General features: G+C 44.0%; 1 protein-coding gene across 9 annotated transcripts in view; it reads left to right on the plus strand.

Moving 5' to 3' along the window:
- Positions 1-26,789, plus strand: part of DMRT1 (doublesex and mab-3 related transcription factor 1) — a 61,629-nt gene that overhangs the window by 34,705 nt on the left and 135 nt on the right. Inside the window, exons 5-7 of one of the 9 annotated variants that reach the window (XR_013943449.1) lie at positions 24,739-25,623; positions 25,898-26,007; positions 26,437-26,462. Coding sequence is in view for 6 of the 9 variants with exons in the window: in XM_080573813.1 (XP_080429939.1) it covers positions 14,222-14,634 (413 nt within the window). In the remaining 3 variants the exon portion in view is untranslated. The other 8 variants (XR_013943450.1, XR_013943451.1, XM_080573816.1 and 5 more) reach the window with 8 other exon arrangements.

A 26,789-nucleotide genomic window follows, 5' to 3' on the forward strand; every position in this document is an offset into this window, starting at 1 on the left:
AGCAGGTAGAGTACAGATATTAGAATGTCTCTGCTGGAGCAGACCAAACCGTATTTAGCTGCTTCCCTGTCCCTGGAACAGGCCAGTAATGGGTAATAGAGAAACAGAGAAACAGTGGGGTGTTCCTACTTCATACGTCCAAAATTCTCGCAGTGCTACAGCATTTGAAGCTTCTGAACTATCATATTCAGTTACCTGCAGCAGACCTGCATTCCATGAACTGAGCTAATCCTTCCAGACGCTCTTCATGCTTTTCATCTGTCTGTAGCAAAGAACTTGGCAGTTTAATTTGGTATGGTTGGGAAGTATTTCATTTTGTTTATTTTACACCTGACAATTCTTTGTGCTGTTTATTCTGTGTGTGGAGTGACAGCACTGACAACAGCATCCAGCCTCATTTGCTTCTCTGATGCACGTGTACATTGAAGTAAATCTTCTATGTTGGCACACATGTGCTGAGCCTTTTTTTTTCCATCTGATGAAAAGATGCATGTTATGCAGGTCCCATATCTGTGTTCAATCATGGCTTTTTTGTTGCTGATATTTGGTGTCTGTTTCATTTGTTTTGTGGTGAAAAACATGATTGTGGTTAACTTACCTTAAGGACTGAAATGAAGCTTTGGAAGGTGAAGTACATTTAAGTCATATCTATGGCTGGTGTAAATCAGCATTGAGCCCTTGAATTCAGTAACTCCACAATGATTTATACTGAAGAGGTGGCTGCTGTTTCAGAGTGGCTGTTTTCTAAAAGTCTTCCAACTAAATACGACGTATTAGATAGATGAAGAAACAACACATGGTGTGATAAAACCTTAGACTTTTTCTCCTTTTCCAGTAGTTCTAAATGGCTTAGAGAAATCAGTGATCCTTGGTTCATTTTCCTTCTCTTTTCTTCAATTTTATTTTCTTCCTTCTTCTCTGACCACCATTGAGCAATGACGTCTTTCTTTCTGCTGATTGGTCCAAGAAGCACTTGGCTTTATGCTCAACTGCAGTTGACACTTTTTCTTGCATCCATCACTACTAACTCACTAAGAAGTCTTACCAGTTGAGTGTTCTTACAAATAGACAAAAGACCTTATACCCTTTGTTCCCAAATGCACTTCAGTAATTTTTCATCACTCCAGAAAAAAAGTTGTGCGTAATGTGCCACTGATTTTTAAACTGCATAAATACTGTATTTTCAATAATCCTTGACTGCTTCTCCAGACAGTATTCCACACACAGATATTGTTCCCTAAGTTACACCATCAATCAGAAACCGACAAGCAGTGAGATGTAATTTACTGAGATCAAACAGCATTTTCCAGACTCTGAAGAAGTGTTTTTCCATAGCAGGGAGGTAGTGGGTGAAAGAGGCACAAATATTTTTGTGAGAAAGTTGAGCCTGAGAGCAAGACCATACCTGTTTCAGAGGCTTCTTAGAGGCATCCTCTTTTTTATTGTGCTAGATCTTGGAGGAAACAACTGCTTTTACTTTTTCCATCTACAGACAAAGTAATATTCTCAGGCTGTTAGTCCATGATTTACACTCCCAGGACATATTCCTCCTAATGCTTTTCCTCAGAGAGTTTGAGGCTTTCTGCCTCTTCATTGTCATTTGTGTGGATGCTGTCAGCCAGCAGGCTGTGGGCTGTAGAAGCCCCAAGGTACTGACTATCCATGCTGCAAATGTTGTCTCATATAACAGACATGTTCTTAGCATTTCTCCACTGATAGATGGACTGAGCTTTGTACAGTGCCTGCTTGATATGAAGCCTGGTGGCTTGTTTCTGCAGGGTTAGTGATTGCTACTTCTTAAAGACAACTCTAGAGCATGTTTTAAATGAGCAAATCATATTTTACTCATTCCTTCTTTTCTGTGCTTGAAATAGCAACCATGCTCAGAGCCATGTTTTCTTTCTAACAAAACATAGTCATAGATTTTAGGTCCAGAAGGTAACATTAGGATCATCTGGTCTTATCGGTTGTATATTGGAGACTGTACAATTTCACCTTATAGCTCCTGCAGCAAACTCAGAACTATTTCTTTAAGATGTGTTCCCATAGACTTGGTAATGCAGAAATTTTACGGGAAGGTAACAATGCGTACATAAGAGCAACAGGTCAAAATAAAGAAAATAATAATTTTGCAGCCAGATTTTCAAAACTTCTGAGACCTATATGTTTAACACAAACGGTTATTAAATTCCCAGCCACAAATCAGAGGTACAATACACACAGTCTATTACTCACACTTCAATTGTAACTTCAGGTTTATAGGTTTTGCCAGTTCATATATTATCTCAGTTAGTATTTCAGTCAGACCATTTCATTAATTTTGTTCTGCTAAGTTAACTGCCTGTTTAGACCAGTTATGTTGAAAGGGAGGAAAGATGAGCTAGCAGACCACTGATTTACACTTTCTTTGTTTTGTTTTGTTTTGTTTTTTTATGAATGATGTGAAATTCCCAGTAAGCTTCTGACATTTGTACATGAGGTCATACCATGTTACAGTGTGTTGCATATCGTAATGGACTGACATTTTCTGAATGGCAAAACACCATCACTCAACCTCCTTGCAATTTGAAGGTGCTCTAAGTGAAATGATTTTGCTTCCAACCAGCACAGCTGCTACCCCTCTGGAAACTGGAAAAAAAGAGGGAGAAAAATAAGAAAAAACAGTGACAAATGGCAAAAGGGTGTTTTCAGAAGGCTCTCTTAGATCACCAGTTTGTAACATATATATATAGTAATTTCTGGATAGAAGAGGAATTTTGTACTCTACTTCCAAAAGATGTTTCCTCTTTTTTTTTTTTTCCCCCTCTGGTATCTTGCTATTTTTTTTTTTTTTTGGAATGAGCAATTAGAATAAAAGATATATGGGAGGTTGTTAACAATCCGTGGGTATGCAGAGGATGTTATAAAGGATGTTTCTGCTTTACAAGCCAAGCTGAGAGCTCCTTCTGCAAGAAATGGAGGAATAAGAATGTATATACGGAAGTCACAACAGGGTATTTTATCCCCAGGAACCAGGTGCCTCAGTCCCATTGATTTCTGTGGGGCAGTTGTTTTGTGTTTTTTTTTCAAAGGATTTTTTTCAGGTTTTGGTCAGCACCCAGAATTACCTCGTACCTTCCACTTGCTTTGGATCAGGCCCCTCCTGTGATTAGATTTGTGAAATACCTACACAAAACCTTGATTTGAGACATGAAGGCATGTGCTTAGATTGGGGCTGGGTGCCCAGCTCTGGATTCTGTTTCCACTGAATAAGGGTGAGCATTTGCTTGGCTGTGGGAAAGTAGTTTCCAGGTTTGGGGCAGTTGTAAAAAAAACCCAAGATTTAAATGTAGAGGAGAAACATCCCTCTATTTGCAGACACCTTTGATTTCAAATTAATTATCTTTTCTTAACTTTAGTATGGAGTAGAAACTGATCTTTATCAATATTTTCTGAACAGTGTCTGTGCCAATGGTGAAAAAGGTGGTTTGCATTTAAATGTTGCTCTAGTTGCTGAACGGACTGGAATTTTTGTTTTCTGACACTGTCTCAGGATAGTTGGAAATACACGTAATGAAGCGCTGGAGCAGTGCTGTATTTGCAGCTTTAATGTAAAGCAGGAGCCATATAAAGCAGGAACCTGAAACTTCTTCCAAACAAAAATGAGAAAAACTCATGAAGTGTTCATTTTGATATGGAAAAGGTCAACGGTTTTGTTTAAATCAGCAAACAGTGTTTTCCAAGGGAAAACATTTCAGGTAATATTTATTTTTATTTTTATTTTCCAAGCAGAACAGCTTCCAACACTTTTCAAACACTTTTCAATGAGTTATTCTTGCCTAGAAGCTAAATAACTGTTATCTCCAGTTTTACAGTTGTGGAAACTGAGGAATGTTGATTGAACAAGGCACAGACTTCTCCAGGGTCCACGTAATAGCTCCAGCTTCTGTCTGGTTGGATGCTGTATTGAAAATACTGCTGGGCCATTGGAGAAGACCACCCGAACTATGGAGCAGCTCAGTAAAGAGTCTCTTCCAGGGATTACACAGTCAAGGGCATGTTAGAAACAGTCTCCCTGATTAAGACAAAAAGTTTCATTTCACTAAAAAAAGTGTTGGAATGTGAGGAATCCTATATGCCTGAAAAATGCAAGAGAGGTCTTGGATGAGGATGTGTTTCTTCAGAATGGTCTGTAGTGTTGTGGTGGTTTTACTCGGGTGGGCGGCCGAGCTCCAGCTCAGCCACTCTCTCACTCCCCCTCCTCAAAGGGAAAGGGGAAGAAAATACAATACAAAAGGCTCAAGGGTTGAGATAAGGATGGGGAGATCACTCAACAATTATTGTGACAGGCAAAACAGACTCCGAGTAGGGAGATAGTAAGATTTATTGCCTATTACTAACAAGCTAGAGAAGCGAGGGACAAAGGAAAGAAACCAAAAATGACTTCCTCTCATCCACCCACTTCCACCTCCTCCCACTGAGTGGCACAGGGGAATGGGGGCTGTGGTCAGTCTATAGCAGTTCATCTCCACCGCTCCTTTTCAGTCACTCTCTGCCCCTGCTCCACGCGGGGTCCCTCCCACGGGATGCCGTCCTTCCCAAACTGAGCCTGCGGGGGCTGCCCACAGGCAGCAGCTCTCCAAGAACTGCTCCCACATGGTTCTGTACCACGGGGTCCATCCATCCCCCAGGAGCAAACTGCTCCAGCACGGGTCCCCCACGGGCGGCAGCTCCCCCCAGACCCCTGCTCCTGCGTGGGCTCCTCTCCACGGGCTGCAGCTCCGGCCCGGGGCCTGCTCCTGCGGGGGCTCTCCATGGGCCGCAGCCTCCTCCAGGCCACATCCACCTGCTCCACCGGGGGCTCCTCCACGGGCTGCAGCGTGGAGATCTGCTCCGTGTGGGACCCGTGGGCTGCAGGGGGACAGCCTGCTCCACCAGGGGCCTCTCCACAGGCCGCAGGGGAACTGCTGCTGCCTGCCTGGAGCACCTCCTGCCCTCCTGCTGCACTCACCTGGGGGCCTGCAGGGCTGCTTCTCACTCCTCTCTCTCTCCCAGCTGCTGTGTGGCAGCATGTTTTCTTTTTTTCCCCCTTTCTTGAACATGCTCTCACAGAGGCACAGACATCATCACTTATTGGCTCGGCTCTGGTCAGCAGCGGGACAGCGTCTAGATTCTTCTCACAGAAGCCACCCCTGCAGTCCCCTTCCTACCAAAACCTTGCCACGTAAACCCACTACAAGTGTGTGAATGTTATGCTCCTTTTTCAGGTTTCATATGTACAGTATTCTTGCATGAAATCTGTGCCCTTGAGTGCTGTGCAAGATAAGAGTCACGTTCATAGTCAAAGAAGGCACCTGGCTGTAGGACCAAAGAGGTCAAGGAGTCCTGGTATGCAGAAGCTCTTTGAGCTTGTGTCCTTGCATTAGTACTGTTTTCTGTGGGCGTTCAAGCTACAGAGACAGCACACTGCAACAAAGCAGGCTGGTTTGGTATAGCTGAGAAACGACTCCAAAGAGCTGAAAAGAAGGCTTGCATTTACGAGCTCTGTATTTGCAGCTAGCAGACAAGATGCGCTGACAGAGCTATGCTAATAAAGCACTTAGAGAAGTGGGGCAGAGCAGTAAAAAACAGTCCTCTGTCAGAGGGCTAGAACCAGTCTGTGTAAGCTGAGGAGCAGCTCTTGCAGTTTCACAGGGTCCAGGCATTGTCAAGTCTGAGATACCACTTTTTCTCCTTTTGCTCCTGTTCATCTTCAGTAGAGGACCAGCAGAAATGCATATTGGCTGTAGAGGGGCTTCAGCAGCATAATATGTGGAGTATCATTTTACTCCTGGAATGGATGAAGTTCAGCAGTATTTAGCTTGTGTGTTTTGCTTCTATGTCTATCTGTGCATCTTTTGCTTAAAAAAACGTCCTCTGTTCAAGAGTATGCCATTCCTCAGGGATGGGGAACAAGCAGTGTTTGCTGAAACTTGACTGCATTTGCCACTAACTTTCCATCTCTTATCAAACTTTCAGAAGTAAATTTGAAATCAGACAAAAGGAGAAAGGAAGAGGTAATAATCTAAGCCTGCAGATCCTGAACAGTCAGTTCAAAGCTGTGTTTCTGTCAGCAGGTCACGTTATCTTTGGGTGGCTGTTGCATCTTTTTCGTGCATTCTCATTGCTCCTGTTTATAGTCCCAGATGGCTATGCTGTGCACAGTGTCCCTTAGGTACTTGCTGTGAGGGTGCCGGGAAGGCTGGCAAAGTCTAAACTGATTCTCTAAGCCTTGGCTTACATTGCTGGTTGTGTATGTGGTGTAGACCACAGCCTCATCTATTCTTGCCTGCAGCAGTCTCATTTTTACGCAGGACTCTTGTAAAACACCAGTGTTTTGTGGCTTTCTTAGAATGGCAGGGTATGTTTGGGGGCCATCAATATATGTATATACATACGTACGTGTACATAAATACATATGCTTATATATACACCCCTGTAAAACAAATCTGCCATGTTCAGGCACTTCTGCCTGTCTTCACACAACCTGGATTGTAGAGATAGTCTGTAGAGTGAATTTGCTGTTAGTATGATGTGAGAGCAAACTTCCGTGGAAGTCAGACAATGTACTATCCTTTGATTACGTCAAGGTGGATCTTGAATAAGTTGCAACATTCTACAGACCTTTTCAGGCAGACGACCTTTTAACATGTCATTTTCATTTTCAATAAAAAGCTGAATTTTGAGCTTGGCTGACTACCCAGTTGCTGGGTTTGGTGCTACTTTATTTTTTTAAATCAAGCAAGTTGCTAAGCTGCATTTGTGACATTCATGATCGTACTTCCTTGTTTCATTAGATGTAATAGCTGCTTTCAAAATAGATTTGAGAATGTGAGACATATTCATTATATACTCTGGTAGTCCATTTTTCTGTATGTTTAATGTTAAATTATTGGCCTGTGTTCTAACTGAGGTTGGCTTGGTGAAGATTTGACCAATATTGAAAGCAATTTATAAGGTCTGATTGATAGTGAAGGGAATTATGAAAAGAAATGAGTTCAAACATTTGCTTACGTTACGTTCTGCTTTGGTTTATTCCTGATCCAAAGGCTCATCTTAGCAATTCCTCCTCAAAAAGCAACCTTTGTGTTCTGTTCACTGAAAATCACACAGAAATAAAAAAATGCATGCAGTGAAGCAACTTGTTGTTGTGCAGTTGCAGAATTACTTGGTTGATTCACGAATTTTGCTGATTCATGCCAGAGCGAGTGATGAGCCCTGCTGCTTGCTGTGGGGGAAGATGCTGGTCCTGTGGAAGGAGCAGCTGAGCAGGCTGTATTTTTTGCTGGTTTCCCCCCCCCCAGGTCTGTTTTTATAGAAATACATGTATTTCTGGAGCGAGGCTGTAGCATTCTATAGAAGGAATGGTAAGCTCTCATGAAAACTACGTGTTTCCATTTACCCCAGCAAGAGAGCAGCCTGGAGCCTCAGGAAGCACAGCTGGACCCTGTTCACCCACACCAGCAAAGCCACTTCCACCCCGACGGGGGTCTGCAGCTGCTGAGCGCTGCAATAAAGGTCTATCCCTGCTGTGCTCATGCTGCTGCACCAGCTCCTCGTGCTGCAGCCTCAGCATCCCTCTGCAAGGCCATGCCTGCGCGTTGTCCTGAGATGAGCGATGGCCCTGAATGGCTTCCCTCCTTCTCAGCCCGTCCTGCAATTTAGAGTGTATCAGAACTACAGGTTGTGGACCAGGGGTTTACATGCACTGCAGCCCCGAACTTGGTTTCTGCTTGCTTCAGCTGCTTTCTGTATGGGGCAGAGCATGCTACAGCTGGCGAGGCTGCAGTTTATTTTCTTCATGCTTTAGAGGATGTTGGATACTTGTCTGAGAAAATCCACACAATCAGTTGAGCAGCATCCTTTTACACTGGGTGTGGGCTTGACACTGAGGTTTTATTACAGGACTTTTTCCCTTGCAATCAGAAGTTTATGGAAATCATTAAACTTCACTGTGAAGTGGCAAAGCAAATGAAGACATTTTGTTGGCACGGTGGTGATACCAGTGTGTGTACCTGGGCATGGCTTGTAATTGTAGAAAAAAACCAATGAAACCTGCCTCCCTGTTTGCTTCGATGTGCAGGTGCATCCTTGTAGCTTGACTGGTTAAGAGAAGGAAGAATTCGCTCCGTATTCTGTAGTCTTTTCTGTGCGTGAGGATTTACAGAGAATACTTCACCGATCATGCCATCTTCTTGAACAAGATGAGCTAAGCTAATTCCTTTGCAGCCTTTCTGCTTAGATAAGGAGTCCAATTATCAGCCCTTTGTAGATTGTGAGAAACTTGAGCAAAAGATGCGTTTGCTACTGATCTCTTAAAGAAAAAAAAAGCAGAGTTGCCAAGGCCCCTGCAAGCAGTGTGGGATGGCTTAGCCTTCAGGAGGGAGGCGATGAGCCGATCATGGCTCTTTGCAAGAGGCCGTTGTTGCAATCTGTGGCACTGCCCCCATGCCGGAGTGCTCTTAGGGAGAAAGGTGAGGATTTTCCCCACTGTCGAGCTCGCTTGCATGATGTGAGGGCGTTACACCCTGTCACAAGGGTGATCTCCTGGCAGCAGGGATCAGAAGTAGCTGCTGAGAGACGTCGGGCCGGGGCCTGAGGGGCAGCTGGGCCTGCCTGCAGGGGACGTGGGGTCACCGCCGTGTGCCCACTTTGTAAACGTGTGTGTTTGTACCTCACGTGTAAATAATACTGGGGTATGCTGCCTGTACATGGTGTCTGTAACCCTGCAAGGCAGGATGGGGGGCGGCCGCCTAATGGGCTCTCTTAATTTAGCAGCATTTAGCCCGCCCAGCCAACGTTTTTAATCCTGAGCCTCGGTGTAACCATGAGTTTATTTCCAGTGCTCCTCGCAGGCATAGCTTAGGCCAAGTACAAGTTGAATAACCTTCAGGAAAGCTGTGCTGTCCTTCTGTCGGCCGCTGTCTTTGAAAATTGCCTGCAGAGTTAGTGAGCAGGAACAGTTAAGATTTACAAACAATGATGAAGCTTGTCATGCATCTTTCACCATTCATCATCTGGGTGCCGTGGCTGGGCGGTGAAGTGTTCTTCATAAAAACCAGCTCAGTGTGAAATACACCTCGCAGCAATGTTTACTGCTCTGAAACTCGTCAGCAGCCCTTTATAGTAAATCCAGATTGCGATGTGACATTACAGTATATCATTGCAGAGCGCGCTGGGGTTTACACTAGGAATGAGTGCAGTTCACACCAGATGAGATGTCGAAATTGAGTTATGTAGGAATTTGGCTGTTATATGGGGATAGCTTTTGTTTTCTGAGGACTGAAAGTTAGCTTTATATATATAATATATATAATCTACACATACCTGTACCTGTGTGTGGGTGCATATATCGATATAGGTATATATATACACGGATATACGGATACACAAATGCTATGCACACATTCTGTACACAAACACTGCAGATCTACAAAGAGATTTCTCTGACAGGACCATGTCTTTTATGCTATTTCTTAAAAGTATTTCAGTGTTTGCACCTCAGTGCTAGCGTTTCAGTGAAGTAGCCTTTTATTTTCAAAAAATGCTTTTTAAAATACTGTTCTTTGAATATCACAGTGTTACAATTCCTGGCTAAGAAAGCAGAGTGCGATTTTTTAATTTTTGTTGATTACTTGTATTATCCATTTGGTTTGGGTTAATTGCTGTTTCGTAGGATTGTGGCAGCAGATCATAACACCGAATTGGTAGGACACAAAGCCAGGGGACCTGTGAAGCCTGCTGCGTACTGTCGGTGAGCTGCCTTTGGTGAAGGGGCAGGCGCGGGGCTGTGCTCAGCTGAGTCCCTGCGAGGCAGCTCAGCCCACGGGGCTGCTCCCAAGGTGCACAAATGGATGCAGCTGGATGTTGACAGCCAACACAGGGCTAAGGCCTGCCACTGCTTTTTTTCTGGTGAGTGCCTCCCAGAGCTTGGAAGGTACAACTTTGAGCAGAAGGTCCTGGGGGACTCTCAGAAACTTTAAAATATGGAAAAAGGAAAGTATGTTTGTTGGGCTGTATGTTGAAATGATAGAAGTTCTTCCCGCTTATTTTAGTCCCGCCAACTGCAGTGTTGACACAAGGTCACTAAGAAAAGAACAATATAAAATAAAATAGTATATATTTTTGTCTAGCTACGTAAGTTAAGAAATTAGTGCAAAATGTAACAAAGACGTTTTGTGTATGAGTAAATTGATGAGTCTTTGGAGATAAATCTACTGTCTTGAGCATCTGAGACATACTTGGAGTTAAACAGTAACATCCGCGTGAACTGGAAAGCACACTGTGTCAATCACTCTACAGCCAAGGACAGTATCTTTCTTCATTGGAGGTTAGGTACTTCGGTGGCAGTTACCTGATTGAAAACAAGTGAAAGAAAGGATTGGGGATAAGCCAATAAAGTTTTTGAGTGCTTCCTGTGGCGTTGTTATTTCACTGTTATATTTCAAAACCTGGAAATGAACTCAAATTTCACTGTCTTTAGTGCTTTGACTGTTTGTCCTCTGTGTTTGAAGTGTAGCTGACGTGTTCTGGACTCTTGACAGAAGTCTTTTGGCTTTACTGCCTTGCTGTTCAACCAGGGGAAGAGGCAGAGTGTTTGAAATACTGTTGCATTTAATTTTAGATTTCTGGGTTCCATGCTGAGTATTAAATATAGTACAGAAGTGGAAAAAGGAGTAGGACTGCAGTTGGCACTATCAAAGAGAAGAGACAACTATATTTCATTTGTCCTCTTTAGCTGTTTTCAGCTTCTCTAGTATGGGCTTTGAGTACTAATTTTGCAGTGAAATCCTACTTTTCTAGCTCAGAACATTTTCCACAAATGTGTTTATTGTTGCTGATTTTTTCTTTGATTTGTTATGCCTTTTTTAAAAAACAGTGAAGTTTACATTTCAGCCTGCTGCTGGCAGCATGAGGCTAAAGCTTCAGGTACACTAATCATATAAGCATGCAGGCTTCCAGGAATACAAATAATATTCAAAGCTTGTTCATATTCATAATTAGTTTAACGATACAGTGTTAATCTCACCTACTTCTTCAGCAGAGGCTTTAAAGGATCCAGCAAGGTTTCTTAGGGGTGATGTGGGGGTGAAAGGTTGGAAACGTTAAGCATTATTTATGAATTTGTTTACTTTCTCCTTTTATTTTGAGAGGGGAAAGTTTGGTCGTCTTTTATGTTACTCTTGTGGCTTGAATTAGAGGCGTGCAGAGTAAAGCTGTCACTTATAACATAGTGTTTTCAAGCTTCAGAATGTTGCATATAAAATCGAAGAAATGTATTTCTTCACTACCTTGACTGCTTTATGTACCTGTTCAGTTTCTAGTAACTTTGCTAAGCTGCAGTCTTCAGATATATGTAGTAGGTGGTGGCTTGACATAGTGATGCTGTAATAGCCTTAGGGAGGTAGAGGTCTTTATTGATAAGGATTCAGGTATAGAACACTATTGTGGAGTTCATCTAATTCCCTACTCTAGTGGGTTGGTTTATTCTTTATATGGTATCTACTATACATAGATTTAAAGACAATTCTAGTAGTTAGGACAAAAATTTGGAAAAATCCTCTGGAAAGGTGCCACATAGAACAGGTGGGCTTGAGGTATTTTGTGCAGTGTGTACATCCAGTTTTTGCTGTCCATACAACTCCAAATTTGAGTTAATGGAGAAATGTTGGTTTGGACCAAAAAAAAAAAAAAAAAAGGTATCCTGTATGCGAGGTTAAGTCACTTAATTTTATGTTGCTTTCCCACACACATACAAAGGTCTCCTGATGGGGGTGGCATTTTCTTACAATGACCCTGCAGGGAAGCAAAGCAAACATGTCTATAGAGCACTGTAAAAATAGTCCAGGAGGAAATTGCTCAGAATTACGGGGGGTGGGAAACATCGCAAAAACAGCTAACAGTATGTTGGCTGATTATAATGACTGTCTTATAGCATCCAGGAGTTGTCAATCATAGCTTAACGTTTATAGAAGTGAAAAGTCAATGTGTAGTTGTTTAATTTGACATGGCTCTTGGGTTGAGAAAGTGTAATCGCTGGAGGGGACAGTTAAGTAGCTGTGCTCCGTGTCAGCCTGTCTCGCTCCGACTACTGCACTAAACGCTTTCTTGATGAGCGATAGATTTGGTTAAATACCAGGATAATTGCTAGCTACAGCATCCAGCACTCTTTTAATGCCTTGTACTACATCTGTATTAGCTCTTGCCTGAGGCTGTTTGAGGTTTCTGCAGCAAAGAAGGCATGTATGTTCAATTACATTATTCTCCTTCAGTTTTTGAAGGGCAATTGTTGCAGAGCTAAATAGGTTGTAATAAATTACATTGCATTTCTTCCAAACCTGTTGCAGTAGGGCAGACATGCAAACGTTACAGCTGCTTTTTCCTTTTAAGTACCGTTTTGTTAATCTGCCACACCATAAACATGCAAGAAACTGTTTAGACAAAGTGTTTTTTTCATATGAAAAATGGAAAACTAATAGACTTTTAAAACTGTCTTGCAAAATTGGTGAACTCGTTTTGCATGCTATAAAAGTATGTGCTGTTCCTTGCTGGGTTCACACATGTAAATAAAATCATGGCACAAATGCATGTTCTTGCTCAGGGCGCTTCATCAGATGGAACAGGAGAGGGACTCAGCTCTCCCCTCTGTAATTAGCCGGGTGTCAGCATTTCCATTGTATGAAATGGTATTTTAAGGGGAAGACTTGAAACGTCAGCTCCGGGTGATCTAGTTGCCCGCTGGTTGCTGCCAGTGGCTGCATGGGGCCGCGTAGCGATGCTGCACTGCCTGGTGCAGCCCTGGCTTGCCGAGTGTGCTCCTGCTGCATCAAGCACATGCCCGCAGCTCCATCACATCTCTCTGCAGTAACACACCACTCTGCCGAAAAGGCCTGCAGATCAGGTTGCAACTCGCTTCAAAGGTGTTTGAAAGGGGTTTGTAGGGGCGGAGGGGGGCATTTGTGTCTGACCTATGTTTGTCTTAAAAATCTGAACAGATCTGGAAGAGGCTTTGGGTATATTTTGAGGACTGAGCACATCATTTTGCCAGGATTTATTTTAAAATGTAATGCAGAAAGAGAGGAAGCCAACTCAACATTTAGAAAAAGAACTCTAAGGTCTTTGGTTTTGTTTCTATAGGATAGGCGTCCAACATTTTATCTATCTAACCTCTTACTTAACATCAAATTTATTTCCCAATTTTCTGCAATTTTTTACGATACTTACATTACAAAATTTATTTTACAGTGCCAGTTTCAAAAGTCTGTGCCTGATGTTTGTCCCACAGTGCCTGTTAAATCAATTAAGCTTCAGGGGTAGAAGGTTTTCATAAGGTCTGAATCACATCCCACATGCTGCGGGTAGTATGTTTATTTACCCCACGTATGGTGCTAATCATGTCTTAGGCTGCTGAAGTAAAAGCAAGTAAAAGTCCAGTTTTTCACCAGTTTTGTTTCTTTTCTGGACATGAAAGAAGAAGAAAAATCAATGAACTCCCTCTCCTGCTCCTTTATAAATCATTTTCCCTTTCAAGTTCTGTCTCAGAGCACTTGTAGACACTGCAAGGAATGTTTTATTTTCCCACCCTGAAACAACAGTTTACACTCATTTTTTTTAGCAGATTTTTGGCTGTATAAAACACTTTTGATAAGGTGCAGTCTGAGACAGATTTGAGCTAGCTGTGTGCCCTTAAATATTGTTTCAAACCTCCTAAATACTGCAAATCAAGACCTTGCTAATCTCAGGTTTTTTTCTGTCTCCTCTCTTGGATAAATACAAACTTCTAGTTCATAAAACTACGCCTACCAAGTCATATGTATTTTGTCCCAGCTCTGTGATGAGCCACATATGTTTCCAGAGACTTTAATTTGGTTGAACTCTGTCCCTAATACTTTTTAAGACGTAAATACTGCAAACGGGTTTGTGCAAACAGAAGAAACAACACTGGCTTGATGAGTGGGGTCTGCCATATGGTTTTTATGTGGATACTTTTGCATGAAGTGGCCCAAATGAAGCTGTAACTCTGTAAAGTGTAGCTAAAAAGGAGTGGGGAGATAGGAATGTGGATTGGCCCTTATTTTGAAACTAATTACCCTTTCTCAGCCATGGGGCTGACCTCTGTACTTCTTTCTCTGAACTGTCCAGCTTGGATCATGTTTGCAAGAGGTTCCTGGACATGCTAATTTGCATTTTCCTGCATTTTTAGGTGCATTGAAAATCCTGCCTTCCCCAGCAGCCCAGAGCAGGTCCCTCTGTGTTCACTACACCTGTTGCAGCATCAGCTGCCTGAGCTGGAAGACCTCAGTGCTACCCAGGAAGGACTTCTCTCTCCACAGATCTCCTGTAGGAACTCCTCTTTCCCCAGGAGGGTGTGGAGGACCTGTTAGCTCTTGCCTGGGTAGACAGGTCCATCCAGCGCAGTGGATGTCACTGCTGAAGGAGAGTTTTGGATTAGGACCAGCTATGTTGGTAGGGTCCCAGCTGGCACCTACTTTCCTTGTTGCATTCGGCTGCCATGATAATCAGCTACCTGTATGGAGGGAGATAGATAGTAGCTTGCCTACCTTATGCTCCAAAGGAGAGAAAAGGCATGCTTTGGCCCTGAATAACAACAGATAGTTGCTTTGTGTGGTGCAAGCCCTCCTGCAGCCCTAGCACCCTCCACACCTTACTGCTTTGTGTCTGCAGTGAAATGCAGTGGGGCTGTATGATGTGGAAGAGGATGAGTTGCATTTTCTCCTCCCTTCCCTCCTTACCTGCTTACCTCCCCACCCTGCCCTTGTAGCACTGAATCAGTTTTATACTGCCTGGAGCTGCCAGCAGCATTTTGGAAGTTAGTTGAGGAGTGGTGTTGGACTGGTCCTTCTGAAGGCAAGCAGCCTTCCACACAGCCATATGTGTCCAGATTGGTCCCGTTGACCCAAGGGACTACACTTTAATTTTTCTGTACAACAGATGACAATAACAAAATACTGATTTTTTTTTTCCTTATGAAGTTTTCTGCCACTTTAACATACCTTAAGGTTCATCTTCCTGACTTCAGATCACATCAAATTAGGACAAGGGAAGCACGTGCTGAAGATGTGGTGGGTAGATTTGGGCCAGTTGTAGTCATCTCGGTAAGGATGTGCTCGTGGTACCAGAGGCAGAGCTGGGCACGCACAGCCCACGTGCCCATCAGCTCTGCACTGGAGCAGACCTTCGAAGGGTGGTCGCACATGGTCAGCCAGAGGCTGGCCCTTCACCTCCGGGCAGGGGAAGTTTCTGTTGCACGCCAGCAGTTTGCAGTACGTATTTAATGCTGCTATTGTGTTCGTGGAAATAAATATAAATATAACGCAGTGGGTCTGTCGTAAGCCTAATGTTGTGTGAAACTTCATTTAACTTATTTGACTACCTCAGAAATGTTTTGTGTTCAGTTTTTGTCCCTATTTTCTCAAGTAGAGTGACTTATTGTGACAAGGTTCCTAAACTTCTGAGTGTATAAATCTCACTTTAAAATAAGTAGCAACATTTTTACTCTCTTTATGCGTATGTCCATCTTTTGCTTCATATTTACCAATACTTGAACCATTTTACTGCAAGTCTGTTTGACTGGCTTCCAAATTAAAGTTAATATTAAAAAAATAGTAATGCCATGGCAATATTAATTCACTTTAAAGCCTCCTTGGCTTTTTAAACTGTAGGTTCACTTGAATTCTAATCTGCATGTGATAAGGCTTCTTCTTTCTTCTCTCCTATTCAATTTTGAGCACAGTTGTAGGGCAGTACAGTCTTGCTTATGCTGGAGTCAGTGACAAACCTCCTGCAGCTTGTGCTAGTATGAGTTGCAGGTCCTTCTTTGTCCCTTCCCAGCAGAGAAATTTACAGTATAAGAGCATTAAGAAAAATCTGTTATTGGCAAGTGAAAAAATCTATTGTATCTACCATAACAGATCACTTTCATTAGACTTAGCATTTTCTCTGATTGTTTAGTAACCTCTTGATTTCCAAAAGCTTGCAAATCATGTCCAAAAAAATCTTTAAGCCATACAATACGGCACTTTTGCACTGAGCCAGTATTTTCTAAAGTTAAGAATGTCATTAAGCCTGAAAGAGCTGAAGCCATCATTATTAACTATTTGGTTACTCTTTGAGTATTATGATTGATGTCAACAGGCATGGATTTTGTCCTTGTTATAAAGGTTGAAAATGAAAGTTAAAATGTGGAGATGTGACCAGAATTAAAGTTTACACTTATATGGCGAGTCCTGGTGTTGCACAAACTGTGATAGCCTTTTTTTTTTTTTTTCTGATAAGGCAGTAAAGATTAACAGCCTTTCTGACCCAGGAGCTGGGAGATGGCCAGCCAAAATAGTGGTATGTTTGGATTTCTGCATGAGACACCAAGATGTTTTAAGCAGGTATTAAAGCGCTTAGAATCCGATTTCCTGCTATTAGTATAGCTACATCAGGGAGAAACCTTGTGCCTTTTTTTTTTTTTTTTTGTCTTGACATGTATTCTGCTGCTCGGTAACATTACTTTGAGTCTTGAGTGCACTCCTTCCTTAACAGTTAACATTGCTTTTCAAAAAAACATTTTCCTGCCACAGCTATTTTAAATTGCAATGCATTTTCTAGGCAGAACACTTCATGCTTCTAGAGGTAGTTATTAACAAGGAGCTTCTTGTTTAGTCAGGTTTTAAATATGAATACCAAGCAAAACAAAGGCAAATACTCTGTAGTGATGATGCCCAGAAACAGGTGAGAAGGCAGAGTCACTAGCTTTCCCCTCTGGCATGCAAGGTCTTTCCTTGAAACAGGGAACATACAGCCCCATGACTGCTCGTCCATTCCCTGCAGTGTCAACAGCAATCCCAGGTAGAAGCAGCGGGCCGTGCCTTGTCCCCTTGTTCTTAGGTCGTGCCGTGCTGCAGCCATGGTGAGCACGTGTGACTGAGTCACACAGTTCTGGTCAGTGGCAGCTGGATGTCTGTTTCAGTAGGCTCTTCATGGCTTTGTCTCTGGGTTAAATGGTGCTGGGGACCTACAGGAAAGCCTGTGTCATTGCCCAAAGGAAACAGACAGAGAGCAGGCTCCACAAGATCAGCGTGATGTCTCAAGGCTAAGTGTGAAGGGAGGTGCCTGAGGGTGGCTGGGTGCAGGGGGATGACCCTGTGCTCTGTGCTTTAGAACTGCCTGGAAATGACAGAGTCACAGATTCGTAGGTGTTGGGAGGGACCTCAAAAGATCATCAGGTCCAACCCCCCTGCCAAAGCAGGTTCCTTAGAGCAGGTTGCCCAGGTAGGCGTCCAGACGGGCCTTGAATATCTCCAGAGAAGGAGGCTCCACAACCTCCCTGGGCAGCCTGTTCCAGTGCTCCATCACCCTCACCGTGAAGAAGTTCTTTCGCGTGTTGGTGTGGAACTTCCTGTGCTCCGTCTTGTGGCCATTACCCCTTGTCCTGTCCCCACAAACCACTGAAAAGAGGTTGGCCAAATCCCTCTGTCTCCCACACTTCAGGTATTTATAAACATTGATGAGATCCCCTCTCAGTCTTCTTTTCTCCAGGCTGAACAGACCCAGGTCTCTCAGCCTTTCTTCATAGGGAAGATGCTCCAGGCCCCGTATCATCTTTGTGGCCCTCTGCTGGACTCTTCCCAGGAGATCCCTGTCTTTTTTGTACCGGGGAGCCCAGAACTGGACACAGTACTCCAGGTGAGGCCTGACCAGGGCAGAGTAGAGGGGGAGGATCACCTCCCTTGACCTGCTGGCCACGCTCCTTTTAATGCATGCCAGGAAATTATTCTGGTGAAAATTTTTGTGAGAGAAGAATCTCACCCACTGATTGTTTTTGCTAAAATCATGTGTTTCTGCAAACTCACAGCGAGACGTGGAGGATTCAGAGGGACACCTGCCTGCTTTCCTTAACAAGTACACATTGTTGGTGAGTCCTGTCCCTGGGCTTGCACCTGTAGGGCAGTCTGTTGCTACATAGTAGGTTTTTTTTTTTTTTATGTGCCACCTGTTTACATCTTTTTGTGGTCTTGCTAACCTGGATCTGCAAAGTGGATTGTTTCCTTTTCCACAAAAAAAAAAAAAAAAAAAAGGACTTTTCAGAAAATACATCTCATTTCATGGACATGGCTTTGAAGGTAGTTGCACAGGAGAGGTGCTTGGGGCACTGAGGTCCCTGCCCTGCTGCTGTGCCCAGGAGTGGGACAGCCCAAGGAGTCCCAAACCTCCTAGCCCCATAGCAAGGCAGTTTAGTGCAAAACTGGTCGTGGCAGGATAAATGCCTGGGATGGACATTTGGGCATGTGTACCACCAGCTGGCAAAGTAACTAGGTATTCCTCAAGAGAAGTGATTGATATGTGCAATTTTAGTCTTCTTTTTTTTAAAAAAAAAAAACACGGTATTTAATTCCTACAAGAATAAGAAAAACAGTCCAGAAAGTGGGTTCAAAGACCTTTATTTTTTTTTAATTTATTTTCTTCTCAGAGCAGCCTCTGTCTTTTGCTGGTCTTTGAATACTACACACCAGGGGCATCTTTTTTGATGGAGAATCAGTCTTTGCTGTTGTGTGTGGAATAGAGAAGTATTATGTGACCTCCGGGAACAAAGAGATGAAAGGTCTCAGCTTTTTCACAGCCTTGTTACGTGATGAAGCAAACTGCTTCATTTCTCTGAGGTTCCCTGTTGCTCTTCAGCTGGTGGCAGATCTCCAAATTCCTCCATCCCTCACAGCCACTTTTTATACACCTTTCCTGGAAATCGATGCCTCCCTCATATGTTTGTGTGGTTGCTTTCTAATCTTGAATCTTGAAATGATTTTTTTTTTCCAGGAAAAACTCCTTTCAAAAGCGTCCATCTCTTGGCCTTTGGTTTAGAGAGCAGCCATGCAAACCATTGGGTCTGCCCAGCAGCAGAGCATGTTCCCTGCCATGGTGGACCATGAATGTCTGAGGGAAGCAGGGATCTCTGAGAGTGGATCTGTTGGTGGTCATAGCACAGAATTGCAGCCCGAAGGACAGGCACGTGCATCTTTGCGGTAGTGGCAATACAAAACAAAAGTGGCTGGATATTCTGCAGCAGTCATTTCTCCAGTATAATTCCCTGTGTCATTGCACAGATACATGCACTGGACAACAAAGAGGTTAAATAAGTAGCTGGAGAATGACAGGGAAGGAAAAAGGAGATGATTCTTTTTATTGCGATGCCTTCTCATTGAAAAGATACGACCGGTTTAAAAATACTTCAGATCTGTGACCCCAGCAAGCTTTTACCAGCTTGGCTTTGCACATGGTCTTCAGACCACTCAAAGCAAGGATGCTCGTCTCAGTACACCTGCTCTTCCTGAGGTTTTTGTGAGATGGTTCCTTCACCCTTTGCCTTTCCTAGCCTCAGACAGCAGCTTAGTCACATCAGGTGAGCTGCAGAATGTAACAGTGGTAGTAGTGGAAAGTGTCGGTCAATCAGTGCTATTCTGCTGCGTGTTGTGTCTGCAGGCGTTCGGGGCAATTGCTTTGGAATTGGGTCATTTAGTTTCAAGGTAGGTTTTGGAGACTCGAAAAACAAAGCCTCGACTTCGAGAACGTCTTCCTTGCATCCTTCCTATCCAATTGGACGTGGGTGAGAAGTAGAAAGTCTTGTTTGATTATTTCACGTTATTTTAAGAGAATTTAAAGGCAGGGGTGAAGGAGTTCAGCAAGAAGATATTTTCTTCAGCTTCTGGTTTCTAATTACATCAAGTTATAGCCCCGCCTTCTTAGTTGCTAAAAGTACAAGCATGAACTGGAAAAGAATTAGATAATCCATGGTAAAGCATGCTGAATAAAGATCTCCATTCAGATCTTTACCTTTTATCCTGAGCTCCTAATGCCAAGAATTAATGCTATCTGAAAATACACAATGAATGTGCCCTACTGTGGGCATCTGAGATAATCCTAATTACTTTAAGTGTTAGTGAGAAGGGTAGGCATTCGAGAAGGAGAAAAGGGCTTTACTGTGAAATAGTATATCAGTGCTAAGAGGTACAGGCTGGACATGGTTTTGGTTCCAGTTCCTTAGGTGTGGGGTGTTTTTTGTATGAAAAGGCAGTTCTGCTTGTTCTTGACACTTCTTGGAGCAGGATAATTTCCATGGACATACATTTCTAAAATTGGAATATTTCCCCTTGTGTTAGTGACATGCAAAGAAGAAAGGGAGTACCATTCCCATTTTACTTTGTCTTCTGTATTACAGATATGTAAGGAGGGAGATGACAAAGGTTTTTTAGATGAGCTCATAGACAGTAGCAGAGAACTAAAAGATACTCAAGATTCAATGAGTATTTTCTGTGTTCAGAAACATGAGTCACTGCAGCTTTAAAAATGTGATTGTGTTCAAATGAAATCTTAAAAACACAGCTGATGAAAGTTGGTCTCAATTTTCTGAACGTTTTGCTGTGACCTAGCAGGAACACACTCAGCCACAGGCCCTTGGCTGCTGGTATTTTTGACCTGCACAGACCAGAACACCAGAGTATAAGACTGGTCCCCTTGCACAGCTGATAAGTATGATCTTCCTTTCTTCAACACTGGTTTCTTCATTCTAGAGTGAAACACTCAGTCCTTTGTCTTTTCAAACAGTGCATGCATACTGCACGCCCAGTTCAGTGTGGATAGATCTGCTTTCTGACCTTCTGTCACTTAACTCTATGCTGAAAGAGCTGAACATTTGTAGGGTTAGGCACTCCAAAGATGAGAGGTGGCAGAGTGGAGGTTGTTCGGGAGAGCTTGGCTTGGCCTTTTTGCATGTGTTTGCATTAGGATTTCATCAGGCCCATCTTGAGATGATGTACAGTGAAATCAGGACAGAACCTAGCACTCCTGTTGGCACTGTTTCTTCACAACAGGAAAATAGCATTTCTCTGTCTCTCTCTGATTTCCTCTGTAGCTGAGCCAGCCTTCATTCTGTTGGTTCTCTGGTTCTGAGTGCTGTTTTTGCAGGAGTAACTGTTTATTTTTTTATTATTATTGTTATTATTATTTTTTCCCAGATGCTTTGTTAGGCAGCTGCCGAGGGTACTGTGCTAGCTGATGTAGCTTGTCAGGCTATTTATTGGTGGTAGGTGGCAGAGTCAGCCCTGCAGGGTCGATCTGAGCCATGGAGTGATGGGGTACTATCCAATTAGGTGGAAACAGGGCAGTGTTTTCAAACAGGTTTCAACTCACGGTATTTCCACACCGTTCCATCACGACACTGCCAGTCAGCCACACTGTGTCTGGTTGTTGCATGGAGAAGACTGGCACCAGTCCTCGAGGTGCTGGTAACCTCAGGAAGGTGCCCAGGACGTTTTCTTACCTTCCACCCTTCACACAGCTGGCATGGCTTCTGGGTTTCACTGCCACTGGTTTCCCAGGCCTGTTGCTTTTTTAGGACACCTCATATAGGATTTTCAGGGCCTGGAGGGGAAGTCACTGCTTGCTTAAACAGCATCCGTTTCCAGTGATATTTACAAAAGGAAAATGCCTTGGCTACAGAGGAGAAGACGCCATGAAAAGCAGTTCCTGTCCACCCTCACACCAAAAACCCAGGCATGCTTTAATTGTGCTCTGGTGCCCTCAGCAGCGTGGCTCCATTCCCCTTCATCCTCCTGTGGTAAACATGGCTGTGCTTGCAGGCTTATGTGTGCATGCGGGGAGAAGTACGTGGTCCTTAGGAGCATGTGGGACTGGCATACTTATTTTCCTTTTCCTTGCAAAAGCAGGTGAAAGAGCTTTAAAAAATGGATTGTACCTCTCAACTTTAAATCTTTTAAAATTGCTTCTTACTGAGAGTTTAATAGTTTTTTAAATGTAAACTCGGGAAAATATTTACTTTTCAAGCATGAATATCCTTCCGCTTTCTCACATCATTGAAAGCGTATTATTCTTTTCAGTCCATTGAATTCCAGGGATCACTCACGTTAAAAGTCAATGCGGTTTCCAGTGTCAGAAGATGTAAGGTTTTGTGTTTATGGTTGGAATCCCTTCTCACTGCTTTTCCTATGTGTTAGTAGCTGATTTTTTTTTTTCAGATTCATATGGGGCTTAAAAGTATTCAGGTGCTTTCCCAAGGGTAAAAGGTAATTAGATCAAGAAATGGTCTTTAAAAACTGCCACAGACACAATTCTGGTACTGTTATTTACACAGATAAAGGCTATGCAACAGCAGTGGGAGGATCAGCCACAAGCCTCAAACAGATGAAACTCATAGACCTAAATCAAAAAGAACATGGGTTTTGTTTCTTTGAACTCGGAACTTTTACATTTTATTGCCGTGTGATTAAAACACTGGAACAGAATTGCTCATTTCCTTTTTGCTGCCTTTTTATAGCTACAAGTCCCAAATCAAGTATCTTGCTCTTATTATCAGTTTTGCACCTACCCACTTCTCCTTGCTTGACTTCTGCATCTCCCATTGACTGCAGTGGAAGTCTATCCAAGTAAGCAGTGCAGGTTGGGGTACAGGGGTAGGTCTCATTTGCTAGAGAAAATACCTCTGTAGTTCCAGGTTGTTTTTAAAATCTGTGTGGCTCTACCTACGTGCTCCTGTGTACATGCAGAGATTAACTTACATAGCCCAGGTTCCATAACTCTCAGAACTACGACAAATTTGAAAGTCAGTGGAAGAACAGCCTGTGTTATTTAGATCAGTGCTTCAAACTCTCAGATGCTAGTGGGTGACTGGAACTGTTCCCATGTAAAGAAACCTTCCATCTGAGGTTTGACAATGATGTCTGATGCCCCATGAGAAGTGCTGGAAGACTGGTGGAGCTCCTCCACTGGTCCAGAGAGCTTAGGACCCACTGCCTGAGGTGCTGAGAAACAGATGTGGGTGTCTGTTCACAGAGAAAGTTGACTTCAGTGTCATTGCCCACACAATAATAAGTCGATAATAAGTTAACATAGAGCTGCTGGATAAATAGAACATAAAAATAAAGCTGCAGTTTTCTCTCATAGGGTTTTTAACATTTGGGCTGTGTAGCATCTTGGGTGGGTTTCTTGCTGGACTCTTTACACATGGAAATAAATTTTCTGTAAGTTTGTCACAGGGATTTATAGATCTCAGTATTTAAAAATGGGCCTTTCCATCACTCCAGGCACATGCACACTAGAAGTACTAACAAATCCTTTCAAATAAATAAGCTGCTTGCCCATTTGGCTACTCAGAAGTAAACAAAAAATTATCCCCTTTCAACCCCAATCGCTTCTTTCATACTTCTGTCCTGGAGCCTGGAAACAGGGAGACTCCTTATAGCATGTCCTGAATCTTAAGATGTTGGGCTTTGCTAGGTCAGAGCAGCAGGAAGAGGGTTCAGAGTAGAGACCCAAGCCCTTCAGCCAGTCACTGGTGGTCAAGCCATGATACTGTTTGTTTACTTTGTAATGCAAGGTACCTCATGAAGAAAGAGATGATTCCTGATGCCAGATGTGGCCAGATCCAGACAAAGCTTGTGTTGGTGACTGGCAAGAGCTATTGCCCTGAGTGACCTTTGAGGTGGTGGTCTCTAGGATAGATACACCAGGAGAGGCATTGGCTGCTACGTTTTCTGTAGGTGTTTTCCCCTTTGGGTGCAGATCTGGGTATAGAGCATCCCTGCTCCGTCATTCTGTAGTGGTCAAAGCGTGAACCATTGCGACAAACTAGTCGCCTGAAATAATAAATGATGTGTGCTTCAGGTCAAGAGAGCGTGGTGCAGACTGAGCCACACAGTGAGTACGTTATGGCTCTGTGAGCCTGTCCTACCCAGTGAGCTTGCTTCCTTCCAGAGGAATAGAAATGTTGCTCCATTCCTCCACTCCTTTTCCCTAGCCTACACATTTACATCTGGTCTGTGTGTCATAGAAGCTCTTAGGTAGTGATGAAGTCACAAGCAGCAGATTACTAAAGGAAGCAAAGTGGGAAGCTAAGTGCATCCTCACCCAGACAGTGAGGAGGTTGTGCCTTCTCCTTCTTGGACTCTGCCATTAACCCCACTTACACACAGGAAAGGGGAGGGATGAGGGAACGACAGGAATCGCCTCGTGTTCTCATAGCAGAGGAGAGCCTGGCTCTTCCACCTCGCAAGGCGTGCATCCAATCCTGCAGCACTTCTCGGGTTCAAGGTCGGTGGGCTAGGAAGGGTAAAGATCTACAAAGTTGTTTCAGGCTGCGAGCTGTCAAAGTGCTGCTGTAGCCTCTTCTTTGCACCTGCAAATCAGTGTCCTCCTCCAGCAGTCTGACTCGGTGTGTGAGACCTGCTCAGCAGTTACCTGTGCTTGACAGCTGCCGATGATGCGCGATGATGCTACAGACCCAGCTTCCTCGTTCTGTGTCATTAGGCTGTTAGCAGCACTCACAGGATGCCTAAAAGCTGTGGAATGGTTACCTTTTCAGCCCTTATAACTAACCACTGCATTCTTTTCTTTTTCTAGCGAGGAGAAAATGTAGTCAAGGATTAATATCCTATTCACGGTATGAACTAGTTGTTTTATGTCAGATCTAAAGGACAATAGTAGACAGAGTCTGCTTTGGGAAGGTGAAGTTAGGGGCTAGGTTGTCCCTCACATGTATCAAAGGAGTGACTTAAATGAAATCAAGGAGTCAGGTTCTACAAAGGCAAATATGGGAAAAACTCCCTGAAAGTGTCAGAAATTGCTGTTTTATCTAGTCATGGGAAAAGTAGGTGAAAATAATAACATGAGATCTCAGCTGCGTAATGTCTCTTCCATTTCTAGGTAACCAGCGTTGTGTTCAGAATAAGGACAAATCAGGAAGCTAAGCTACAAATGGAAGTTACCACAGAAATATGCAATACTGCAGAAATGGAATGTTGGTGGTTTTTGTTTTGTTTGTTTTTTAAGATGGTGTTTCTGACTTGTAGTAACAGGGTGAATCCAGGCAACTGCTGTTTACTTCCCTTGATTCCCTTTGGATTTGCGTGGCTGTGAAAGTCAAGCCTGACCTTTTATTCTTAATGGAACTTGAGCCCTGCTAGAAACCCCTGGAGCCTGCAAGCACCCAGTGCCCAAACGTGGAGGAGCGGCTGGCTTGGGCACAGCAGTGTGGTGCGAGGACAGAGCCTTGACTCCGTATGGCTTGTTCTTGTGCAGTTGTACCAGATTCATCATAGCTTCTGAAAAACAAGCTGTGGTTGTAAAGTATATTCTCTTTTAAAAGATCACAGGCTGGTAATACTCTCCACTAAACAGTAAAATCCAGAACATAATAAGTATTGATGGTTAAGGTGTCAGGGGCCCATGGAGCTCCCGCTGTGATTTAGCTCCCTCCGACTGCCTCAACTACCAATGCATTTCGCTAATTACATCATAGATTTTCCTATTGATGAACAGAATCTGAATTAACACGGGAAGCACCAATGTTACCCTTTCACTATTATTGTTGTACAAGAAGCCGTGGCAGATGCTGGCAGTTAGTTACACAAACATTAGTATTAACGATTGGCCATTTGGAATTGGTGACAAACTGCCGCCCGCCGGAATCCTGAGCCTGAAACCAATCAGGAAGTTAATGAGGAGAGAAATTACCACTGCAGCTTCCCCTTAATTATATTCACGGTAGGCAGGAAGGGAGTGTTGGGGGTGGATCTCAACTCATCTAAGGTTAGGAAGGTCAGAGACCCTTTTACTTGGCTTTTGTATCTACTGCAAATTGCAACGTTGCGGCCATCTCTGGCGCTGTATTATCTTCAAATTCTTTAATATTTGGCCCCCGCCCAGGTCTGTCCGAGCCAGGGCCGCGGGTCCGTGCAGCCTGGGGGGGGGTCCTGTGGCCCCCGGCGCCCACCCGGCCTCTCCCTGCGCCCCGGGCTGCGGGCGGGGGGCTCAGCCGCTGTGTTTCTCTCTCTCTTCCCCCTCCCACCCCCCTTACCCGCAGTGTTTTCGCCGCCCAGCAGCCAGGACTCCGGCCTGGGGTGCCTGTCCAGCAGCGAGAGCACCAAGGGGGACCTGGAGTGCGAGCCCCGCCAGGAGCCCGGCGCCTTCGCGGTGAGCCCGGTGCTGGAGGGCGGCGAGTAGGGGCGGCGCGCCCGGGCCGGCGGCACAGCAGCGTTCACTGTTTAATCGTTATATTCGGGGGGTTGCGGGGCTGGGGGGGGCTGTTTCTTCTTTCGGGGGTCGGGGGGAGGCTTGGGGGAGCCCCACGTCGGGTGCCCCGGGCCAGGCGAGCAGGCGGCGGCCGCCGTCGGGGCGCTCCCGTCCCGTCGGGGCACTGCGCGGGTTTTCTGCCGGCGGGGCAGAGGCAGAGCGAGGGCCCGAAAGCCGTCGGGGGGTCTCGGAGAAGCCCCCCTCGGGGCCTCCCTGGGAGGCGAGACCCCCCTCAGGCGTTTCGGGCGGTTCCTGAGGGCTTCGCGCTGCTGTTGGACTCCAGGCGTGCTCTTCGCGTGTTGTTAAATTAACGTGTTTTGCATATTACAGTCGAGTGCCTTGCCTTAGATCGCAACGTAAACTGCAAGCAAATAAGTCTCTGAAAAGTTACTGTGATTTTCCGGGTTCGTTATTTTGTTGAAAGCAGCTCGTTGTGTTCTTTCTCCGCGTTACAGAAGCCAACCTGAAATGAAACTAGTCTGGAAAAATTCATCGTTCTCTGTAGTTGCAGCTGTACCTGAAATAAAAATGTTATTGATGACTGAATTTTCTTGTGTGTATATTTGGTGAGCTGTATTAAAACAGAAAAAAAGAAATTACTTGTATTTTCTTCGCTCTGTGCTTTGAAAACATCTATTTGATTTCACCCCCATCTGTTGTAATCAATAACCTGACCATCTTGT

The sequence above is a fragment of the Anser brachyrhynchus genome (genome assembly GCF_964034855.1).
Source record: "Anser brachyrhynchus genome assembly, chromosome: Z".
NCBI lineage: Eukaryota > Metazoa > Chordata > Aves > Anseriformes > Anatidae > Anser > Anser brachyrhynchus.